The sequence below is a fragment of the Panthera onca genome, chromosome B1 (genome assembly GCF_046562875.1).
Source record: "Panthera onca isolate mPanOnc1 chromosome B1, mPanOnc1 haplotype 2, whole genome shotgun sequence".
NCBI lineage: Eukaryota > Metazoa > Chordata > Mammalia > Carnivora > Felidae > Panthera > Panthera onca.
In genome coordinates this window covers 166,205,290-166,223,515 of record NC_138342.1, presented here as the reverse complement: position 1 = coordinate 166,223,515, position 18,226 = coordinate 166,205,290, and the positions used below count along the sequence as shown (strand labels likewise).

Sequence of the window (18,226 nt, the reverse complement as noted above, 5' to 3'; positions counted from 1 at the left end):
TTTCATATTCAGTGTTGGGAGATTGTATGTTTCTAGGAATTTGTTCATTTCTTCTAGGTTGTCCATCTTGTTGGCATATAATTTTTCATAGTAGTCACTTGTCATTTCTGTGGTATCACTTGTAACTTCTCTTTCATTTCTTATTTTATTTGAGTCCTCTATCTTTTTTTCTTGTTTAATCTAGCTTAAGAGTTTATTGATTTTGTTTATATTTTCAAAGAACCAGCTCTCATTTTCACTGATTTTTTTCTACTGTCCTTTTAGTCTCTATTTCATTTATTTCCTCTCTGATCTTGAGAATTCATATGAATATTAGCCTTATTTTATTTCTATTTCTGAAAATATTTCATTGGGATTTTCATACAAACTGCATTGAATCTACAGATCACCTTGAGTGATCTTAACAATATTGTTTTCCAATCCATGAACATGGAAAGGCTTTCAACTTATTTGTGTCTTCTTTGTCTTGTTCTGTAGTAAGCTTTGTATCATCTTCCAAGTTATTTCTCTTTTTTTTGTGCATTTCTACACGAATTTCAGGATTCATTTATCAATTTCTGCTCCCCCCCCCAAAAAAAAGGCCAAGTGGGATTTTGACATTGTAATGACTCTTAAGATCATTTTGGAGAGTATGCCACTTTAACATTAAGTGTTCCAAACCATGACCATGGGATAACTTTCCATTTGATTTCTTTGAACAATGTTTTGTATTTTTCACCATTAATGTATTATCTTATTTTGTTAATTCTATTCATAAGTATCTTAGTATTTCTGATGTTACCATATATAAAATTAATTTCATTTCCATATTATTCATTACTGATATATAATATATATAGTTGATCTTTATATATTCAACTTTTATTTTGCAGTGTTTACTGAACTTGTTTTTGAGATTCTAATAGTGTTTATTTTTTGGTAGATATACAATTTTCTATATACAAGATCAGGTCTTCTGATCTTTTACTTATTCCTTTCTAATCTTGATACTTTTTTTTCTTGCCTTATTACTCTGATTAGAATTTTCAATAAAATACATACAAAATAAAAGGCACAAATTTATATTCCTACCAACATTGTACAAGGATTCTCTTTCCTACAAATCCTCACCAGCACTTGTTAACTCTTGTTTTTTTGATAATAGCCATTATAACAGGTGTGAGGTAATATTTCATTGTAGTTTTGATTTGCACTTCCCTTATGATTAGTGATGGTGACCAACTTTTCATGTACCTGTTGACCATTTGTATAGATCTTATTTGAAAACTTCAGTTCCTTTCTCAATTTCAATTTTCTTCTTGCTATTGAGTTGTAGGAGTTTCATATATATTTTGGATATTAATCCCTTATCAGATATATCATTTACAAATATTTCATCTCATTTTATAGGCTGTCTTTTCATTTTGTTCATGGTTTCCTTTGCTGTGCAACTTTTTAGTTCAATATAGTCTTGCTTATTTTGCTTTTATTGCTTTTGCTTTGGTGTCAGATTAAAATAATTATCTCCAAAACCAATGTCAAAGAGCTTCTTTCCTGCTGTTCTCTTAGAGGATTTTATGGTTTCAGGCCTTGTATATATAAGTCTTTAATCCATTCTTGAGTTAATTTTGTGAGTTGTTTAAGATAGGGATCCAGTTTCATTCTTTGGCATGCGGATAACTAGTTTTCCCAACACCATTTATTGAAGAGACTATCTTTTCCCCATAGAGTATTCTTGGCTCCCTCGTCAAGTATTAGTTGATTGAATATGTGTGAGTTCATTTCTGGGCTCTCAATTCTGTTCCATTGGTCTGTGTGTTTATTTTAATGACAGTACCATACTGTTTTAATTACTGTAACTTTGTAGTATAGTTGGAAATCGAGAAATGTGATTGCATCTGGCTATGTTCCTTTTTCTTGAGTTTGCTTTGGCTATGTGGGGTTTTTGTGGTTCCATACAAATTTTAGGGTTGTTTTTCCTTTTCTGTAAAAATTGCCACTGAGATTTTGATAAGGAATTGCATTGAATCTATAGATGGCTTTGGGCAGGTTGGACATTTTAACAATATTAATTAGTCCAATCATGAACATGGGACATTGTTCCATTTGTGTCTTCAATTTCTTTCAACAATGTCATCTAGCCTTCAGTGTACAGATAGATCTTTCACCTCCTTGGTTAAATTTATTCCTAAGTATTTGATTGTTTTTGGTGCTATGGTGACTGGGATTATTTTTTTCTTTTTCAGATATTCTCTCAGTATATAGAAACACAACTGGTTTTTGTATATTGACTTTTTATCTTGAATTTTACTTAATTCCTTTATTAGTTCTAACATTTGTGTGTGTGTGAAGTCTTTATGGTTTTCTACACTTAAGGTCATGTCGTTTGCAAATGATTTCATGTCTTTCTTTCTTTTCAATCTGGATTATTTTATTTTCCTTGATGGGTTGATTGCTCTGGCTAGGATTTGCATTACTAAGTTGAATAGGAGTAGTGAGAATGAAAACCCTTGTCTTGATCTTAAAGGCAAAACTTCCAACATTTCACCATGGAGTATGATGTTAGCAGTGATATGGCCTTTGTTTAGGCATACATCGATAATCAATGTATTGAGAATTGTTATCAGGAAAGGGTATTAAGTTTTGTTAAATGCTTTTTCTGGGTCTATTAAGATGACTATACAATTTTTATCTTTCATTCTATTAATGTGATGCATCATATTTATTGAATTGTAGATGTCAAAACATCTTTGCCTCCTAGAGATGAATCCCTATTGATCACAGTGTGTGTTCCTTTAATGTGCTCTTAAATCTAGTTTACTAGTATTTTGAGAATTTTTGCATCTATATTCATCAGTAGCCTGTAAATTTCTTTTCATACAGTGTTCTTATCTGGCTTTTGTATCAGGGTAATGCTGTTCTTGTAAATGAGTTTGGAAATGTTCCCTCCTATTCTTGAATTTTTTGGAAGAGTTTGACAAGGACTGGCGTTAATCCTTTTTTAAATGCTTGAATTCACCAGTGAAACCATTTGGTGCTGGGCTTATCTTTTTCAGGAGGTTTTTGATACTGAATTAATCTCCTTTCTCATTATTGATCTGTTCAGGTTTTCTGTTTCATGATTCAGTCTTGGCGGGCTGTATGAAATAGATCGATTTATTTTAGGTTGTCTAATATGTTGGAGTATGATTGTTTATAATAGTTTATGATTCTTTGTATTTCTGAGGTATCTGTTGTAATGTCTCCTCTTTCATTTGTAATTTTATTTTAGTCTTCTCTTTTTTTTCATTATTCTACCTAAAGGTTTGTCAATTTTGTCTATCATGTCATAGAACCAACTCTTGGTTTTGTTAATCTTTTCTATTTTCCTATTTTCTATCCCATTTATTTCTGCTCTTATCTCTATTATTACCTTTCTTTTGCTAACATTGGGCTTAGTTTGTTCTTCTTTTAGTTCCTTGAGGTATAAAGTTATTTGAGATCTTTCTTTTTCTTGACATATATGCTTATAGCTGTAGTTTTCTCTTAGAACTGTTTATGCTGTATCCTATAAATTTTAGTATGTTGTGTTTCCATTTTTTTTATTGTCTCAAGATACTTTTTTATTTCCTTTTTTATTTCTTCTTTGATCCACTGGTTGTTAACTTCCATTTGTCAATTTTCCAGCTTTTCTCCTGTTTTTGATTTCTATTTTTATTTTCTGAAATTTGTGGTCAAAAAAGACACTTGATATAATTTTTATCATCTTCTATTTCTTGAGACTTGTTTTGCAGCCTAGCAATGATCTATCCTAGAAAATGTCCCACATGTGCTCTAAAAGAATATGTATTCTACTGCTGTTGAATGGAATATTCTGCATATGTCTCCTAGGAACATTTGGTGGACAGTATTGTTCAAATCACCATTTCCTTACTGATTGTCTAGGTCATCTATCTATTGGCAAGAGTGGAGTATTAAAGGCCCCAACTATTACTGTACTGTTGTTTATTGCTCCTTTTAGTTCTGTGAGTACTTGCTTTATATATTTTGGTGCTCTGATTTTGGGCATATTATCTCCTTTCCACTTGTAAGTTGTTCATCCAGTTAGTTTGGGACAGTATTTTAGGTGCCTACACTTAGAACTGTTGTATCCTTTTGGTGGACTGACCTTTTCATTATTATAAAATGTCTTTGTCTCTAGTACGTCTGGTCTTAAAGTATATTTGGTTGATATTAACACAGAAACTCCAATTCTCTTCCAGTTACTGTTTACTTGGTACTTCCTTTCTCATTTTTTAACTTTCAACCTATGGTCTCTGAATCTAAAATGTGTCTCTTTTATAATGCACACAGTTGAATGCTTTTAATCCATTTTTCTAATATTTTAAGTCCAATGTCTGGCTTTCCTTGGAGACAGTTTCTGATTGCTATCTTTGATTGTATAGAGGCTATACTTTTCTATTTCTTTGCAAGTCTCATAATTATTTGTTGAAAACTAGAGATTGTAAATAATGTGGTAACTCTGTACATCAGATTTGTCCTTCTCCCCCCGTTTGTTGTTACTGTATTGTTTGTTTAGTGGCTTTTCCTGAATTAATTTTTGTTGTATGTGACCCATGAAAGTCTCTACTCCGTAAACTCAGTAATCAGCTTATTATTGGACAGAGATTTCCTTAAATGTCTTGAACGAATAAGTATCTCAGTCTTGCCATGAGGTTGTGTGTGCATGTTAAGGAATACCTTCAATGCACCAGGAGACAGTTTATAAATCTGTTGTAGTCTTCACTTTCTGTTTATGTAGAATCTCAAGGATTGTCAGCAGTATGAGCTTAGGGTCTTTTCGGGTTTTTTTTCTGGGAAGGTGGACATAGATTCCCAAGAATATATCAGAGTTTACCAGTATGCCTTATTTCCCAGCTTTTCCTGTTAAGTTTTTTGGTCAGCCTCTTGTTTGCCCAATTGTTACTAGCACCTAATGCAGCAGTATTGTTTAACAACTGTGAACTGTCAAATGCTCTGGGGAAAAGACTTTTTTTTTATTGAATGAGCCAGTCAGATCAAAGAAAGACAAGCTCTGCAAGTGAGGATTTTCCAGTGAGCTGCCAGACAAATCGAATAATGACAATTCCCTGGGAATGGGGTTTTTGAGGGAGTTCCCCACTGCCCATTCCAGTGAATGCTAGGCTTCTGGTTTTCACAGCTACTCTGATTGTGAGACTATATGTTTTCAAGATTACCTGGAGTTGGGGAGAGGAGATGGTAATAGAGCAAGTTAAAACACTACAAATCTTACTGTTCTTATGGATCTTCAGCTGTTTTTTGTTTTCTTCAATAAATACTCTTCAGATTGTTGCAAGCTTTCTGTTAATCTCTACAGTTCTGAATACAGTGATTGTGACCATTTTTTGCAAGTATTCTCATTGTAATTTTGGAGGACCAGATTTTCAGAAGTCCTTACTGTCATTTGGAAGTACTTTCCCCTCAATAAGACCTTTAGATGCTAATGAAAGAATATTTTAATGCCAATAGTTAATAACCACATCAAAAATTCTTTTTATGTTTTAGCTACTTAAACTTGTAATAAAAAAATTTAGAGGGCACCTTTAAAAGGAAAGAAGGGTATTTTTTTTCAAAATTCTTTTGAAAAAAGATTCATGAGCAAATATGTTTAATGATCATGAGGTAAAAAGTTTCTTTAGGACACCATGAATTTCTATTATAAGTTATAAATAAAACTTTCACCATTTAATTGACAATTGTCATGTTTTATAACACTTAAAAACAATGGTAAAGTCCCTGGCATTATTTTGGTTTATAAAATCATACTTCATTCTAAATTCAGACTTACTTTATTTACTTGCTTATTTAGCATTGCTTTTTGTATACTTTCACAGTGACCACACCATTTCTACATTAGTGTAAAGATACCTTTACACTCACAAATTTGAAATAAAAATTAGGAAAATAGCAATTAGGGGAAAAATGAATAAGTAAATTCAAACCAACAAAAACAATTCATATATTTTGGGTTCTCCACAGTAAGGAAGCATTAGTACAATCAATCACCTTATACCCGGTGCCTCAATTTGTCTAATGCAAGAAAATAATAGGATACATGGCTTTCTATTTGTCAAAGATGCCCAACAACTTACTGAATATTTGATTAGTTGAGGTTATTTATAACTGCTACTTATTGTCTTCTTACTCACTGGTAATTCCTAGGTAAAGCTTAGGCAGAAAAGCAAAGGGTCTCATCAGTCCATTTTGTGCCTATCATATACATTTAAACACTGAGTTTTTATACCATTTTCACCATGGAGTAAAAGTAAAATGAAGTCTTTGTTCATCAAGAAACACTCCTTCATATAATACCTGGATTTTTCCTTTTTATTATACCAAACTGTGTCAATTATTTTGAAATACTATTATTCAAATATTGTCCAGTGAACAAAGCTAACTATAATCACTGACTGTGTATCTCAACCATTCACATCTATCACAGAGAAACTCACACATTGCCATGGTTCTATTTTCTTCCTAAATATATTCATACCTTTGGAAAAAAGTAGGCTTGCTCTGGAACAAATGCTGGTCAGTTACATGCCAAGGCAGTAATTTCATAGCACCTTTTTATATTCTGAATTCCTTCCCATTAAATGAATAGAGCATGGAGGTGTGAAAAGCCTCACGCACTGAGAGTCACAAAAATTGTCTCTTGAAATCAATGCAAAATTTCCAATCAAATCTGAGATGTTCAGTGAATATGAACATCAGAATCTTTAGCCTTAAAATCCAGAGACACCTTTAATCAAACCTAAAATTTAACATGCAGAATGGAAAATCCATAAAAAGTAAGAATTCTATTTGAAAACTCAAAGTACCAGGCAGGCCCAAATCTTGAATTTTGGGCCAATGAATGAACTATCTGTAATAGAGGAAATATTAAGCAGAAAGATGAAAAACCGAAGACTAGAGGTTCATATTCCCAGATAAATTCAAGACTATTCTCCAAAATGACTGTACTGACATTTTCAAATATACTCTCTTATAATACAAAAGAAAGAGCTGTTTTCCCCATTTGTTTTCTTTTAAAGATACATTAAATTAAATGCCTTTTAAAGAGAAATTCTTTCATGAATTATTTCTGAAAAACTGAACTCATGCGTGTTTTTAACATGTTCCCAGTTCAGAATGTTAAGTAAAAGGATCATCTTCAACGTTGCTCTACTATGTGTGGGAGAGATAGCAAAGGTTTCATGGACTAAGGGCCGGGGGACTGGACAAGAAAAGTTCTGAAAATTTGTGTAAAGACCAGATAGGAAATATTTTAGGCTTTATAGACCATGAAGTCCCTGTTACAACTACTCAACATGTCATTTTAGTGTGAAGATGTAAAGAAATGGGTATGGCTTTGTTCAATAAAACTTTACTTATGAAACAGCCTATCAGCAGAATTTTGCCTGTGGGACATACTTTGCTGACCCCAATCTTTTTTCTTTTTTTTAAGATTTTATTTTTAAGCCCTCTCTATACCCAACATGGGTCTTGAACTCACAACTGCAAGATCAAGAGTCACATGTTCTACCAAGAGTCTATATGCCATGCTCTGAGCCAGTCGGGCACCCCCACTGACCCCTGATCTAAGAGAAAACTAGAAGGAAGTAGAATTTGTGTTGAGCACATCATGAGTGAGCAAGTAAAACAGATTAGGATTCCTGATGTATTCTGTGCCTTATTTTTAAAATTATGGCATTTTTTCCCACTGGGCTGATAATCAGTTCCCAACTTTACTGGTAATAATGAGAGCAAAGGGGCAAAGTTATGATGAAGAGATTCCTTCTTTAGAGTAACCTAGAAACCATATAATCTGCTGTCCAAAATTCATCACAAGAATGACCAAGTCTTTGCTTTGAGTATGCTCTCCCTGACAACTGGAGGAATAGAACCTTCTTCAACGCTCCAGCCAAGACCTAACCTAAACTCAGTTCTAAGGGAGAGCTACTAACAAGGCCAACTATCTCAAGTATTTGTTAGGAAAGCAAACCACAGCATATACTCTGACCTACAGGTTAAAGAATCAGGCAAAATAATCCTAAAAATTTTATTTTCAATAACGTAGAGTCTGGAAGCTTTGTGGAAAACATGCTTTCAGAGAAACTAAGGGCTCTCATGATCCATTGGTAAAATCTGGCCTCATAAACCTTGGGATATCAAAAACACAGTAGGTATACCTGCCCACATGACAATTCCATCTCCAACATGTTACAATAAGTGGGGTAAAAAAAAAAAAAAAAGGATACTACTGATTTGGTAATTACTTTAATTCTGTAGTTCTGCTACAAGTTCCTATCTTGCTTTTGTTTTGTTTTCTTCTCTATCATGTAAGTTTAATTGTATTATGCTGCCCTCAGGTGTCCATTTTTTTATATGCATGATTAGCAGGCAAAGTAGGATCCTTTGTAAATTTAGAAACCAAGATGCTGTCATATTCAAAGTATCCTTTCACAAACTCCAATCACAGAGCTAATGTAAGTATTAAAGAAGTTCAACGTTTAGGGATATCTGAAATATTACTTGGGCTTTTCCTGCCACTTGTGTAAAAACACTGCCATTGAAAAAGGAACTGAAGTGGTTTAAAGAAAAAATAAAGCAACTGATAGTAATATTGTAACACAGTGGCTCTCAAAATAGGATTCATGGATCCTGTCCCCAGTGTCCATGAACTCAAACCTAGTGTTATAATAATACTCAAAACATTTCTTTCATTCTCACAAGTTACAGTGGAGTAAAAGCCACATGACTTCTGACAAACTATAACCAACTAAATACAGAAGCAGAGGAGTTAGTTGTCCTCTATTAAGCCAAATATGAAAGTCTCCCCCAAATATTTTAAATGCTATACTTTTCACTCATTTTTTGTTTTTCTAAGTATATTATTATTAATTAAAAAGAATTGTTATCCCCATATGATTTCACTTATACATGGAATCTAAAAAACAAGCAAATGAACAAACAAATAGGTGATGGGGATTAAGGAGGGCTTTTGTGATGAGCACCCAGTGTTGTATATAAGTGCTGAATCACTAAATTGTATACCAGAAACTAATATTATGCTGTATGTCAACTAACTGGAATTTAATTAAAAACTTAAAAAAACACATAAGTGTTTGTAAAGTTAAAAAAAAAAAAAAAACAGAAACAGACCCATAAATACAGAAAAGTAGCTGATGGCTCCCAGAGGTGCAAAGGGTAAGGGGATAGGCAAAACAGGTGAAAGGGTGTGGGAGATACAAGCGTCCAGTTACGGAATGAATACATCACAGGATAAAAGGTTTAATATAGGGAAAATAGTCAAGAGTTTGTTAATAGCATTGTATGGTAACAGATGGTAGCTACAGTTGTAGTCAGCATATCATAACATACAAACTTGTCAAATCACTATGCTGTACACCTAAAACATTGTGTGTCAACATAACATTGTGTGTCAACTATATTTCAATTTAAAAAAAAAGGTACAGACTTCTAATTATAAAATAAATACCTCATGGGGATGTAATGTACATCACGGTTAATACTGTATTGAATTTTCAAAAATTAAGAGTTGTAGCTTGGGGCACCTGGGTGGCTCAGTTGGTTAAATGTCTGACTCTTGATCTCAGCTCAGGTCTTGATCTCAGGGTCATGAGATCAAGCCCCAGGTTAGGCTCCACACTAGGTGTGGCCCTACTTTAAAAAAAAAAAAAAGAAAGAAAATTGTAGCTTAAAAGTTCTCATCACAAGGAAAAAAACCTGTTTTGGTAACAAATGTTAACTGGACTTATTGTAATGATCATTTTGTAATGTATACAAATATTGAATCATAATGCTGTACACCTAAAAATACATAAAAAATAAAATTCACTCATTTTAAAAGAAAAAAGTATGCTATTCATTTCATAGGCTTATTAATGCTATTTTAAAATAATTTAATATTTTTAAATCTTATCTATTTTAGTTTAACATAGTAAATAGTAATGGATATAACAAAAGTTCTTTGGGGACCTCAAAAAAATTCAAGAGTAAAAAAGGATTCTGAGACCATAAAGTTTGAGAAGTACTATAGTAGCAGACAGATTTTATCACAACTTCATAGAAAGTGTTTCCTCTGAAATTTGAGAAGATAAAAGAAAAGACACTGACCTCATTATCAAATTACAAAGACTAAACTCTACTTTTAACTTGTCACAGAAAGACAGACATTAACTTAAGCAGTGGGATTAAAGGTAAGAAGTTTGTTTACCTTCCTCACCCTCACTTCTCCTTCTCTCCCCAAAACATTTGCAGGAAAAAAGAGCAAAAACAGATTTAATATTGCATTTCATCTGCTTTCTTTTACCACTTTCTACTGTTGAGCTGTGCAAATGTGAAAAGTTCATAATGGTAAGAAGGAAAAGGAAAGTCATTATGCAGTGACTGAATAATGTATAAATTAGATAATCTGAGGTCTTTAAATGAGTCCCATTAACCCAACTCATATCTGTGTTATATTTTCCATGTATGAACCTATTCTAAAAAAAAAAAAGTGAAGAAAGAAAGAAAAGGAGAAGGAATTGGCTAGGGAGGAAGAAATGGAGGAAATAAAAAAAGGAAGGGAGGCTTTCATTTTGAAGAATCACAGAAGCCAAGAAAATCTACCAGTGCATGATTAATTTTGACATACTTAAAAAGGCATTCCTACTAAAATCTAGGTAGCTGTCAATTTGACCAGTCATTGTATTTTAAAGGTCATTTCAAGATTGAAAAATCTGGGATGCATGGGTGGCTCAGTTGGTTGAGCATCCAACGCTTGATTCTGGCTCAGGTCCTGATCTCATGGTTCATGGGATCAAGCCCCATGTGGGCTCTGCCTTGACGGCACAAAGCCTGCTTGGGATTCTCTCTTTCCCTCTTTCTCAGCCCTTCTCCCACTTGTTCTCTTTCTCTCTCTCAAAATAAATAAACATTAAAAAAGTAAATAGATAAAATAAAATTGGAAAATCTGAAATCAAGAAAGTTTTCTATAAAAACATTTCCACAGCTGATGGTTAAGGTTCTTAGGCTATCCCCCAAATGCTCATTCTGAAGAAAGGAATAGTAAGAGTAAAACTGAATCCAGGGCCCCACCAGAAACCCTTGGCAACTTTGAGGCTAGACCTGATGCTTCTATGAACTTTCAGTATCACTGAGAAGCTCCTGGGATGACAGTGCACTAGAAGTCACTGGGGCTAGGGAGCTCCCAGTGAGGTGAACAGAAAGACTTGGCACCAAGGAGGTGGAAAAGAGGTAAGGGAAGGAGGCTGTGCTGGCTGAATGCAAATTAAGAATGAGGCTAGAATCTATAGTTGGGTAAAACTCAATAAGGAAACAAATGAATGCTAGGGATGGCTTTCCTGGCAGAGGGCATCAAGGATATGGGGCAGACAGGAAGAGAAGGTATAGACAAGACAGCTACCCAGGACAAAGGGAGAGCAGCAGGCAAAATTCACTTAAGACAGCTGCCAGTTATAAAAATGATAGGGGCGCCTGGGTGGCGCAGTCGGTTAAGCGTCCGACTTCAGCCAGGTCACGATCTCGCGCTCCGTGAGTTCGAGCCCCGCGTCAGGCTCTGGGCTGATGGCTCGGAGCCTGGAGCCTGTTTCCGATTCTGTGTCTCCCTCTCTCTCTGCCCCTCCCCCGTTCATGCTATGTCTCTCTCTGTCCCAAAAATAAATTAAAAAAAAAAAAAAAAAAATTAAAAATGATAATTACAGACACAGAGACTTTTTAAGGATATTAACTACCTATCAACCTTAGAGGTTTGTGGTGCTTTTGAGGCACAATATAAAAAGTAAAAGCATTAAACAATTCTTATAATAGTCATTTTCCACTTATGATAATAAACCAAATATTTTACCCACCATTTAAAATTCTGTGATCCTACAGAGCCAGTCTAGGAATTAAAAACTCACAATTACCAATGCAGTTTACAAACTGAAAAATAATATACTCCTATGACCTATGTCAAACTGAACTCCACATATATTTTTAACATTATTCTATTACAAAAACTATATTTTACCTTTGATTTTTTTCTCCCCTCTACCAGTATGGTATACTAACTGGGTTTTATCCCTTATTCAACCTATAACCTAACACCAAAAACAAAACCAAGACAACACAGTAAAGTCCTGCCTCATACATTAAATTCAGACCTCTGAGGATGATACACCTGGAGTATTCCAAAGACATTTATAGGATGCCCAGCCTGAGCCAGATACAGCCACCACTCCAGAAGAACCACAGTCCTCAACTCCCTTATACCTGTGGAGAGTGAGCTGGCTCTTGCCAACACTGAAAAGCATAGTGGACACCTTGGGTAAAATTGCTAGTAAAAATACCAAGCCACAGTATGAAAGGGTAGCTTCTGTCATAATATCTTCATTAAAAATAATGTCCTGGCTACTGCCTCTGACTATGGCCTGGCCCTGCATAGCCATTGTCTTATAGATCTCTTTTGACTTTTAGTTGTGAAATTCACCTACTGATTGTGTACTCATCTATCCTACACTTCATTACAACTCAATCTGTATCTAAAACTTCCTTCCACCTCAGAGTCCTGCCCTGGTGAGAAGTGCCTGCCTATTTTCCTGTCCCTGCCACCTGCCTTTACCCCCAGTGATAATCCTGCCAGAGGGCTGAATCTCAACTATGATGGAAGTACCAAAAGCACATTTGAAGATTAGTCCATAAAATAAATAGGCCTGAATTTATTCTAACATGACAAAATCCTTTTGCTCAAACTATTTCCAATAAAATACAAGGCTTTAAAAAGAAAAAGATTTTCATATTTTCAACTCTTTCCATGTTCATAGTTCAAACAACATGTAATACAACTTAGTTTCAGTATAGCAAGAGAAAACCACACTCTAGAGTTTGTTTTAATAGAAATTTATCTGTATGTGCAAAAGTTTAATTTACATATGTATTTCATAGATAGAGGCATTTTAAAGAGATTACTTAGCAAATTAATCATGTGACCACAATTATAACATATTTATCTAAAAGAATAAGCCACATGCAGACAAATAAGAGCCAGTCAATACTATTGTTAAAATAATGATACATCATTCATATTTTAAAAAAAAATAGACACAAAAGGGAATCAGCATTTTTAGTTCCAATTAAATTATAACATCTGAATGAATTTCTCCCCAAAATATTGCATACGCCTTAGATTTTTTTTTCCTAGCCTACTTATTAGTGAAGTTCAATAATCCAACATATAATTAAAATAGCTCTCCAGTGCTTTTCCACCTTAGCACCTCAGTTACCTGCTACCATTCTTCAGTTAAAAGGATTAATGGAAGTTAGCCTAGCCAACACTCCAAAAATGAGATTTGACTTCCATGAACATCTCATTCATTTCCCATCCTTAACCCAAACGGCACAGAACTTGGATAGAGTAGAGACACTAAAAGAGTTTGTTGAATGATAAAATAAATTAGAAAAAGAAAGAAAGAAATTCCAACATGTAACACTATATTAGATTTATTACATTAGTATACATTCTATTGTTTTATTAGTAAGAAAGTTAGCAGAACAAAGGCCCATATCAGTGCATTTTCAATGTATCATTCCTTAGAGTAAATAAAGCCACAAGAAAGATTCACAAAGTAAAGCCAAAAGAATTCCCAAGGTATGCCTCCCCCACTGAAAGCATGAGAACACACTTATCTTGGTACTTCTTAAAAAGGTCATGCTATCATGGCACAATGGTATGAAAGAAAAAGAAAATGGTTTATTAGTTTACTCCCCAAGAGGATTATTCTGACATTGGACTGAGTAATGAGAGGTGATGGCCTAGGCAGTACAGCCTAGGAAGGTGAAAAGGGGAAAAGGTTAGAAATGAACCACTTTATATTTTGAATGGTTCACCTTCAAAGGGGCCATGCTAATAAGTCAAACAAACATGATAACAAAAAATCAGGCAACCATGATGCAAGAGAAGCTACATCCAGAATTATGGATAAAAACTTACCACCTAGAAGGAAAATTTATTTTTTAAATGAATCCATAGTTTGAAGATAAGAGAAACACATTTTCATATGGTTAGTTCTCATGATAACAACTATCTATTTTAACAGACTTTTAACAGCATGCATTGTAAATAAGGATTAAAAAAACTCTAGTATACAAAACTTAAACAACAGACAACCCTAAGTATAAAGCATACATTTTCAAAAACAAAGCTAAGAACTAATAATCATTAAATACATGATTTTGATGCTATACAGAGATTTACTTGTACTTATAATATTCTCCCTCTTATATGTAATTCTGCCACCACAGCCAAATATTAATTATGTATGACTGGCATAACTCAAGCTAATAATAAACTGTTCATTTGTTTGCTGTCTCTTACTGATAAACTCTTACATTCTAGTTGCCAAAAAGAAGTATGATGCTTCATTTAATCTCTTTTCAAATATTCAAAGGAGGTATGAAGACAGAGCAAGAGCAAATCCAAGATCTGTGGTTCTGAACCTATGGGCTATAGACACTGGGGTGCCCATGCCTAGTTGGATATCAAGCATGCTGACTTATCTGAATAAATAATAAACCTCACACCTTTATCTCCTCCTGTTTCAAATTATTGTGATTAATAAGTTACATATTTATTTGAAAGTATTATTAAAGCAATATTAGCTTTTTAAAAGGTAATTTACCTTTTTTTTTTTTAACATTTATTTTATTTTATTTTTGAGACAGAGAGAGACAGAGCATGAACGGGGGAGGGGCAGAGAGAGAGGGAGACACAGAATCGGAAGCAGGCTCCAGGCTCTGAGCCATCAGCCCAGAGCCCGATGCAGGGCTCAAACTCATGGACCGCGAGATCGTGACCTGAGCTGAAGTCGGACACTTAACCGACTGAGCCACCCAGGCGCCCCGGTAATTTACCTTTTAATAGAAACCAATCTCGCATCTAGCAACTTCCACAGAAGTTCTATGAGATCCTCAACCTTTAAATAAGAATTGATTCTTTTTTTTTTCATTACACATTTTCTCAGTCAACAGACACTAAATGTGCAACCATCATATATGGATGGGACCTCAAAATAACTCATGTGAAGAAGATCCCTCATGCTGGGACTCTCTGATTTAGACCAAAGTTATATGTGGACAAGAGCACTCAAAATTGTCTCTTTCAGCTAAAAGGTTGAGAAATTTAGTGTGAAGAAAAGAAGGGGACAGAATTGCAACGTTATCACAAGACAGGGAAAGAGGAAAGCAGGGAAAACTTGCTTCACTGGTAAGAGAAAAGCAGAGGTCAGGACTATCCACTGATTGGTCCTCCCCTTGGCAAGCTGGATGAGTTTAGATTCTGATCCTCATTTCAAGGCTCACTAGTACCTTCATTTCCATAAGATGTATTACAGCGCTATTACCCCAAAATGTCCCCTGAAAAAAATCTACATTCTTAATCTCTATCATCTCTGGACACATGTTATGCATGTCTACAAGTCACTAAGTTATTCTAAATTCACCTGATGCAAACTGCAAAAGGAATTTCTTGGTTGAGTATCGTGAGATTTGTGAAGGCAGCGTTAAACTAACTGTCACTAACTACATCTCCTCTTCAGTCTTCTGAGGGTAGAACACTTCTTTCCCTTCAGTCCATCTTAATGGCCCCATAGAGCTCCATTTTGCCTAAGGAAACTATGTGGCCTTTTGAAATAGGAAAACTAAATTGGACTGATAACTGAGTTTTAGTTCTTTTAATTGTAAGATAAATCATATAGCAAATCAAGGGATGATTTAGATTCTTTAATTACAAGAAACCTGGTTTTCTCTTCAAAATAAATGGACTGGAGACTATGAAAAAGTTTTTGTGCTAAATAAGTATATATTAGCCTATATTAAGCTAAAACATTCTTATTTTCTCTAATATAAATAGTTTAAGTAAATGCTAAAATTCCACATCTATAAAAGGAAAGCTTGTATAATAACTATAAATTTAAGTTTATTCTACATCTTAAATACAAGAGAAAATAATTATATCATTTTGATATTTTAACTGGTAAAAGACCAGGTGAGCTGAGAAATGTAGAAAAGGCTGAGTTCTTAAGACCCACTACTGTATTTGGTGAAAACACAGTCAACATTTTCAGATCTAACTTATATCCCCTTTCCATCAGATATCAACTTTAATAGCTAACCAAAAACAAAATAAAACAAAAACAAAAAAGTAAAAGCTCTGCCTCTGCCATCTACTGGAGAAAGAAGATACAGAACACACACATTACAGATAAAACAACTCCAGACATGTACATGATATCGTATTCACTTAAAACTAAGCTCTGTGGTAGCATGTAAAGTAAGTTATTTCTTCTTCCAAAGATTTATGTTTACCTAGCTGTCAAGTAGAGAATGAAAGAAAGGGCAGCAGATGATAAATATGTATGAACACAAAAGCAAAGATAAGCCCGAGACATTTTAATTTGTATAAGACATCTTCACACACCTACACTTACATGGCCATGGAGATCTGTGTTAAGAAGCATCATTGCACAGGTGAGGCAATGGACTCCATCTAAGGGGAAAGACAAGGAAAGAAAGCATTAATTCACTATTTCCTGTTGGGCTTGTTATTATCATTAAATAGCATACACTAAGAACCTATGAAAACACAATAATGTGGCTAGGCACAATTCATCATATTTGGGGAGACAAAAAAATAGATAAAAATAAATTACTAAAGGGACTTCAGTGACAAAGTTGGACTCTACTGCTGGTAAAGTATATTATTCTTACCTCTCTGGAGGGGTATTTGACAGTACACATTGTAAGCTTTGAAACAGTAATCTTTTACTTTTGACACAGTAAATCCACTTACAGGGCTTTACACTAAGGAAATAAGGATCTATACAAAATAGAAGGATATCCAAAGAAACATTGCTTACAATGGGGAACAAGTAAATAAAACCCTCCAAAAATACAACTGTTATGTTTAAGTCATTAAAAATGTTGTCCAAGTATACATGTTTAAATAGAAAAATATTTCATAGTAAATTATTACATGAAAAATGCACTGTATGCAGTATAGTTCCATTTAAATATAAATATATCTAGAATAATACATAACAATATTAAAAGATTATTGTCTCTGGATAGTGAGATAATTTTTATATTTTTATTTATATTTTCTTAATTTTTTGAAACACAAGATACAGAAATTAAAATAAACCATTTTCTACTATTCCGTCTTTTTTAACTTTCTGAGAGGAAAGTAAATTAAGAAAGAAGCAAAAGTTAAAGGAAACCAAGATTTGGGTCTTTCATTGTACTGTCTGGGTATTAGTTCTCTGGCTAAAAAAGAGGAATAGTTATCCTTTTTCGTGACAATTCTTTAAAGGCAACATGTAGGTTACTGGCACAGGATACTATGGATCAGACAAAAGTAAAATATTGGAATAATCTTAAAATATTAAAAAATTAAATATTCAAAAAAAATGTTGTTCAAACCAGAAGGATCATTTCACACTTAGATGGAAACATTGCTCTCTCTTCTTACTTTATAGAGGAAAAGAAAAGGCAATAAGAATTAAGCTTCTCATTTCCAAACCTTAGAAATACTTCTCCTCATTCTTTTCTTGCAATTCTCAATCCAAGTATAGCTGTCCATAGCAGTTGCAGATGCAGAAAAATCTTACTAATGAATGCCAAATGTACAGAAAGGCCTTTCTAATAACTGAATTCATGAATGAAAGAAAGCTTATTTGGGGGCACCTGGGGGGATCAGTCAGTTAAATGTCTGACTCTTGACTTAGGCTCAGGTCATAATCTCACAGTTTATGAGTTCAGCCAGGCATTAGGCTCTGTGCTGACAGTGTGGAGCTTGCTTATGATCCTCTCTCTCTCCCTCTCTCTCTGCCCCTCTCCCGCTCTCTTTCAAAATAAATAAACTTTTAAAAAAACTTAAAAAACAAAAAGATAGCTTATTTTTCAAAGTATGCCTTTGAGTATAGTAGGTGATTTCTATTATTAATGCCTCTAAGGAGATGTTACCAAATGCCCAAAAGTATATTCATTCCACTTCCAGCTTATTATTAAATTTTAAATACATTAAAACAAATTCCTTAAAAGCATCTAGAAAACTCAGCAGCCAACTCTAAAATATCCCTATCAGTTGAGGGTACACATCCATATTCCTTCTTTCACTGAGGACTGCTAACATCTTATTAGATATGAAGAAGGTTTTAATAGAAACAAC

The 18,226-nt window shown here is 34.0% G+C and overlaps 1 protein-coding gene across 25 annotated transcripts in view; it reads right to left on the bottom strand.

Annotated features, from left to right (window-relative positions):
• PSD3 (pleckstrin and Sec7 domain containing 3) overlaps window positions 1-18,226 on the bottom strand; it is an 812,606-nt gene that overhangs the window by 357,841 nt on the left and 436,539 nt on the right. For all 25 annotated transcript variants that reach the window (XR_013555055.2, XR_013555056.2, XR_013555057.2 and 22 more), the window contains one exon: window positions 16,488-16,546. Coding sequence is in view for 21 of the 25 variants with exons in the window: in XM_078445466.2 (XP_078301592.2) it covers window positions 16,488-16,546 (59 nt within the window). In the remaining 4 variants the exon portion in view is untranslated. The remainder of the gene's footprint in view (window positions 1-16,487; window positions 16,547-18,226) is intronic.